Source organism: Octopus sinensis, linkage group LG6 (assembly GCF_006345805.1).
Source record: "Octopus sinensis linkage group LG6, ASM634580v1, whole genome shotgun sequence".
NCBI classification, from domain to species: Eukaryota; Metazoa; Mollusca; class Cephalopoda; order Octopoda; family Octopodidae; genus Octopus; species Octopus sinensis.
The window spans coordinates 109,071,161-109,078,347 of NC_043002.1; the positions used below are offsets into that span (position 1 = coordinate 109,071,161).

A 7,187-nucleotide genomic window follows, 5' to 3' on the forward strand; every position below is an offset into this window, starting at 1 on the left:
GCAGATTTTCTATGGCCAACCCTTGTCTGTTTCCAAGCAAGGTAATGTTCCCCCATGGCCAAACATGTTCTTGCAGAAATTAATGTCACTGCTTGTCTGATAATGCTCCTTGTTTATAACAGTCACTCAGTGTCAAGACTGGAGAGTCTAACACACACATGCATATACATACACACACACACACATACTGATGCATACATAATATATATCATCATCATCGTTACCATTTAATGTCTGTTCTCCATGCTCACATGGGTTGGCAGATCTGGCGAGCCAGAGGGCTATGCCAGGTTCCAGTTGTCTCTTTTGGCAATGGTTTCTGTGGCTGGATTCCCTTCCTAATGCCAACATGTACATATGTTGGTATTTTGGCCAGCCTTTTGTAGAAGACACTTTCCCTTGGTGCCATGCAGTGGAACTGAACCTAAAACTAGTCCATTCCAAACAGAAATACCTTGTAGTATTTTGCCCACATTAGACAAACCTCCCTAACACTAGCTTAATGGTAACTGAGTTATTTTACTAAATTCTTTGTTATATTTAAAGTAATTGAAAGAAACACAGAGCAGCTCAAAATAAATACAGTAACAAAAGCGTTAAAATATGGTTGACAGTGTCTTTAGCAAAATAAGTCAAGTAAGTGCAAGGAGCAACTTAGTCAAAGTTCCTTCCTTGAATTTAGAATTGGTATTTCTTTGGTTTTGTGGAGGCATGTAGCCTAGTGATTAGGATGTTAGACTCATGATCGTAAGATTGTAGTTTCAATTCCTTGACCAGGCAATATGTTGCATTTTGAGCAAAACACTTCATTTCACATTGCTCCAGTCCACTAAGCTGGCAAAAATAAGTAATCCTCTGGTGGACCAGCATCTTGTCCCAGGGGTAAATATATATATATATATATATCCATTGCCCATCATTTTAAATCCAGGCTTTGTCCCCGTTAATAGGGGTGGCGAGATCTACCTCTGTGCCATAGCAACCATCCTCACACCATTTAACCATCTTGCCCAGTTTGGGGCATCCTCCCTTCTCAAGCCAACCCTCCCAATCTCCTCCTCCACTTTTTCCTCGATCTACCTTGCTTTCTTGGTCCATTTATCTCAAACTCTAGCACCCTCTTCAGAACATGCTCCTCATCTCTCCTCAACACATGCCCATACCACCACACTCCATTTGCCCTTGCCAGCCGTTCCACCGATTCCTCCAACCCCAGCATCCCCATCAAGTCCTCAGTCCTCCTCTTATCAAACAGCCTCACACCACACATCTCTCTCACCATTGCTCTCTCAGTCCTTCTCAAAATTGCCATCTCTCTCCCCCTCAGACACCATGTCTCACTCCCATACAGCACTGCTGCTCTCACACAACTCCTATAGACCTTTCCTTTCATCTTCAATGAGAACCTTTTCCCATATAATAATGCTCCACATTCCCTGAACTTCACCCAGCCACTCTTGCTGTCACACCTGCTTCACATCCATCCTGTCTCCCAAATATCAAAACCCACTCATCGTCTCCACCTCATCACATAGTGTTTCCACTGACTTCACCAGCCCTCCAGCTCTTTTCTCACATCTTCCACAAACAAACTTTCTTGCCAGTCTTGCCAGTCACCATCTTCATTTCCATACATCTACCATGAGTAATAGCGATGGATAAATATATATATGTCATAGAAACCAGGAAACTGGCTCTTATGTGTCCATAGGGCTCGGTTTTACTAGTAACATTTTAGTTGTCTTTGTTCATTCTAATAATGCAATTTTATAGATAATAAAAGAAACTATTTGAGAGTATTTTGCTAATAAATATTCACTTGTCTCTTTTTCTGTTTCAGGTGGGTCGTACAGTTTCCGAGTCTGACACAACGGACACCGAGCCATCGACATATCCAAGTATAGAAGTTGTACATCATAAAAGGCTTCCACATTTACAAGGAATTCTGAAACAGTACTCGAAGACTATGTCTGAATCTAGTGATGAAAACGTTACGTTGTCTGCATCCCCCGATACTTCCTCAGTGGACAGTCCCTTTACGACTGTCAAGAAATCGGTTTCATTTAACGAACGTATCGACCAAGCTATGTTCAAAACCAATTCCACGGTCTCCAGTATGCGTAGTATGTTGAAGAGTAAACGAAAACGAAACCGACAACGTGAAGAACGCAGAAAGAACGGTCGGCGCCGACGGCGACAAAGTAGTGCGGAGAGCAGTGAAGGAGAAGAGACTAAGAAGAAAGGTACAGGGGAACATGGCAGTAAATCTCAGTCCAAAACACATGAAGGCAAAAATAATAAAAAGAAATCCACTTCATTTGCCCGAAGTGGAACCAAGCAGGAAGGTGGCGCCAGCAGTAGCACTGTGGATGAAACAGATGAAACGAGTAATACTGAGGCCTCTGACCATGATACAGACTCTGGTTATGATCAGAATGGCCAACCTATGCCTGACCCTTCACAAACTGAGCCTTCCTCTCAGTCTGAGAACAATAACTACAACTTCCGCTCCCGTAAAAATCCAGCCTCCAAATCGAAACGAAACGGTAGCAAGAGATCGAAAAACTGTGCCTCACTCGAGGTTATGGAAACTAGCAGTAGCTGCAATAACAGCAAACTTACGGAAACAGAGAAAAGTCGTTTGGATAATTTAATGACAGCAGCTGTAAGTAATACCCTTCTGCCAGAACTTGATGACCCTGAAGTCCCAGAATCTCCTGATGTTGACTCTAATGAAGTAGCCACAGCACAAGTTGACCAAACACTGACACAAATGGCTGCTCTTTCCATTACTAACGACCCCAATAATAATAATACTTCAGAGCACCACACTTCAAATGGACAAAGCTTAGATACAGCCTTGTCTTCTTCCAGTTTCACCAAAGAGACAGAGGTCGATGTAACGGCGCCAACAACAGTTAGAAGTGAGGGTGAGGGAGATAAGTTCGATTTTGATAAGTCGATATCAAAAGGGAACTCTGATGGGGATAAATGTAAAGATTTAAAAATCAACGGTAAAGTTGTTGAAGTTGATGAAAATGTCGCAGATAAAAATTCTTCCAAAGAAAACGGCCACTGTATAGATACTTCCAATCTGAAGGACAATTCCGACAGCAAGAGCAAAGAGAGTTGTACAGTTAATTCTTCAGATATTTACAAAGTGGATTCAATGCTTAGTTGGGAAAGCACACCAATGTCTAGTTTACAGAAAAATGAGCATCAAACTTACTGTCCATTTCAGTTCAGTAACAACATCTTGTTCGAACTGGACTGAGCTCCCATTACATCAACCCTGCTTCATTTTCACATTTTTATCTCTCAATAGGGTCACTTCATTGGGTCTTTTTCTACTATTTCTTTTTTCCTTTGTTTTTTATTTGTTTATGGTTCAGTATTAGAGAAGTACCACATTTAGCCCTTTGAAATAATAATAATAATAATAATAATAATAATGATAATCCGTCGTACTCTGTTGAGACGAAAATGTTGCCTTTATCATCTATTTTCTTCTAAATTTGACAAAGAATATTTTAATATTCACAACCTTAATTCTGATTCTTTGAAAAATATGTTGTGAATAGTTTTTACTGAAGTTTTTCTGGATTTCTTCAAACAACACACACACACACACACACTGATACATACACTGATACATACACCCCATCAACACACACCCTACCAATCATATATTCATTCTCATTCATTAAATTTACCATATCACTGAAACCTGGCTTTAAAGGGCATACACACACACACACACACATATATTATATATATATATATATAGAGAGAGACATATATATACTTATGTGTATATATATATATATATATTATATATATATATATATATATATATATGTGTTATATATATATATATATATATATAATATATATTATATATATATATATATATTATATATATATATATATATATATATATATACATATATATATATATATAGATATATACATACACACACACACACACATGTATGTTTGTATGTATGTTTGACAAAAAAATATCATTTTTTTGTTTGACATTTTCCTATTATTTCTTCTTTTCCATTATTCTGTGTGAGTAAAACCATTGTTTTCTTTGGGCAGGCGAGGAGATTAAAGAAATTGTCATTTCTTAAAAAAAAATATGTTTCAAGTGGAAAAAAAGTTTTTTTAAAAATTAAAAAAAAAAAATCTTTGAAAATTCTATAAAATAAAAAGAAAAATACTCTGTGAAAAATCTATTTTTAATGTTTTCTTATATTTGGTAATATTTAATTATATTGAAATGTTTATACGATATCTTCTTGAACAAGGTCAGTTACGTGGATGGTTTTTCTATTCTGCATCAGTTTGAAGTTGTAGATTAGTCAGAAGAAAGGCCTACCACCAAGCAAATAATTATCAGTTCCATGTAAAAAACATGATCCGAACGTGATTGGTGTCAGTGCCCCTAAATGTGGTCAATGCCAGTGCCCCCTGACTGGCTCCCATGCCAGTGGCACGTAAAAAGTACTATCCAAACATGATTGATGCCATCTGATTGGCTCCTGTGCCGGTGGCACGTAAAAAGCACCCACTATACTCTTGGAGTGGTTGGCATCAGGAAGGGCATCTAGGTGTAGAAACCTTGCCAGACCAGATTGGAGCCTGGTGCAGCCATTGGCTTTCCAGACCCCAGTCAAACCATCCAACCCATGCCAGCATGGAACAGGGATGTATGATGATGAAGGTGCGGTGGCAGCGGCGGTGGTTGTTGTTACTTTTATTCACGAAATACTTATAAAGTATTAAATTCAACCTAGAAAAGGAAAGACAGAACAAATTTCTGTCTATGAGATTTTGTTGAAAACATTGAACTCCAGCTTTGACTCAAGAACCTGTAAAACCTTTCATTACCACATTTTAGCTTTTGTTTCATTTAATTTTAAAAATCACCTACTGGCACTTATGCCCATGCTTAGTAGGGTGCCAAGAGCACCATCCAAGCGTGATCATTGCCAAAGCAGCTAATGTGCTTCTGGCCCGGTGGCATGTAAAAAGCAACCACTACACTCTCAATGTGGTTAGTGTTAGGAAGGGCATCCAGCTGTAGAAACTCTGCCAGATCAAGATTGGAGCCTGGTGCAGCCATCTGGTTCGCCAGCCCTCAGTCAAAATCGTCCAACCCATGCTAGTATGGAAAGCGGACGTTAAACGATGATGATGAAGAATTTAGTAAAATAACTTTGGAAGATATATTAACAAGAGATTTTAATGGAAGGTTTTAATTTAGAAAAGTTGAAAGTAAGATGAGAGTTGGTCTCCAATGGGTTGGAGCTATAATTTCTGTAGAACCAATGGGTTGCTGACTATAATTTCTGTAGAAAAAAACCTTAACAAAACCACTGGAATCTGTCAAACCATTCAGCCCGTGTCAATATGGAAAATGGACATTAGAAGATGGTGATGGTGAAGAGAAGAAGAATCTTTTAGCAGAATGGGTATTTCACTACAATCCAACATAACCAGGTGTTTGGCTTCAGTTTGTTGTTTATGTTGAGAAATTAGGAAAGGAACATTTGAGCCACATCTTTTTTTCCTATTTATTCCCCTTCATTTTGCCTTAATTTGATACTTTATGATGTCTGATATGTTTTTACTACATTGAACATCCTTGCAGTTGATTCATAATTCCTATCTTGTCAGTGTAATTGTATCATCTCTAGATGATATATATTTATTACCAGCAGAGAGGCAGCAAATCTTCACAAACATAGTTGAGGTATGAAAGTCATCTACGGCTTGAAGTGAGTGTGTTTGTGTATGTATGTGATCAGTTTAATATGAAATGAGCTGTATACATTCCAGCCGTTACAGACTGCTTAGAAGGAGAACTAAAGGTTGCATTCAATGCCAAGGTGAATCAACATAGCTGGCAGATTCTAAACATTCTAAGATGATAAGGTCTCGAGTTCTGACAGCAAAGGTAAACAAAGGAAGTCTAAGAATAGACCGTTCTCTTTCGAAACAACACTGAACCAGCAGCAGAAGCAGCTGCAGAGCTGAACTGGTTTGAACTAGTAACCTGTAAACAATGTCTTTTACTTGTTTCAATCGTTAGAGTGTGGCCATGCTGGGGCACCATCTTGAAGTATTTTAGCTGGACAAATCAGCTCTAGTAACTTTGCAGTTCGGCAAAAGAGACCAATAGAATAGCATCAGGCTTTAAAAAAATAAGTACTGGGGTCAATTTGTTCAACTAAAATTCTTCAAGATACTGCTCCAGCATAGCCAGAGTTTACTGAGTGAAACAAAACGGTTCTACATAGAGAAATGAAGTACTGTACTGTAGAACAAGTAAAAGATGTATATAACATTGATGTCATAAGACTTTTATAAACTTTTGAAAGAAGGTTAAATAATTCTGTTTTTGGAATAGTGGTTCTTGAAGCACACACATAAAGCTATAAATAATAGCATTTAAATATTCTTTTCTGCTCTAGGCACAAGGCCCGAAATTTGGTGGGAAGAGGCCAGTCGATTAGATCAACCCCAGTGCGTAACTGGTACTTAATTTATCGACCCCTGAAAGATTTATCGATCTGTAAATGTCGTAAATGAATGTCACTGTTGTTCAAGCAGTGTTCTTTGCAGTCTTTCAAGAATAACACACCTGGTCATGGTTAAATATTACTTTGTGTGGAAAGAGGCAACAGTTGGGGACAGGAAGCTATAGAAGGTCTGCCTCACCAAAATGCTGTCCAATCCATGCAAGCATGGAAATGTAGATGTTGAAATGGTGATCTGATATATATATACATATATACAACTCCATAAGCCAGCCCCAACTCAACTCGTCCTGTCGAAAGACCCTTGTCCTACGTCATGGTTTTGTTTTTTATCCTTACCGTTATGTTTACGTTTTTGTATTCTTATTCGTGCTTTCTTATTGTTTTCACATATTTCTGTATTTTATTTGTGTACATCGTTCGTTTTTCCGTCCTTGTGTTGTATACATTCGAAGCTTTCTTCCAAGGGATTTAATGCGCTGGCTTAGATTTCCCTTGGGGGCTGCCCAGGTCGGAGCAATCTCAAGATTAATCAGCCGAAATTGCGAAGATGATCTGGTTCTTGACTGATGACTGAGGGCTTCAAATGTCCCGTCCTGTGGTTCTTGTGTTGTCTCCTAGGTGTTTCACGTTCTTGTC

At 38.5% G+C, this 7,187-nt stretch overlaps 1 protein-coding gene across 1 annotated transcript in view; it reads left to right on the forward strand.

The window, feature by feature from the left end:
• The window catches only part of LOC115212890 (protein kintoun), a 48,760-nt gene extending 45,339 nt beyond the window's left edge, over window positions 1-3,421 (forward strand). Inside the window, exon 4 of the mRNA XM_029781686.2 lies at window positions 1,841-3,421. Within this exon, the coding sequence (XP_029637546.1) occupies window positions 1,841-3,274 (1,434 nt within the window). The 3' untranslated portion in view covers window positions 3,275-3,421. The remainder of the gene's footprint in view (window positions 1-1,840) is intronic.
• The last annotated feature ends 3,766 nt before the right edge of the window (window positions 3,422-7,187 follow it).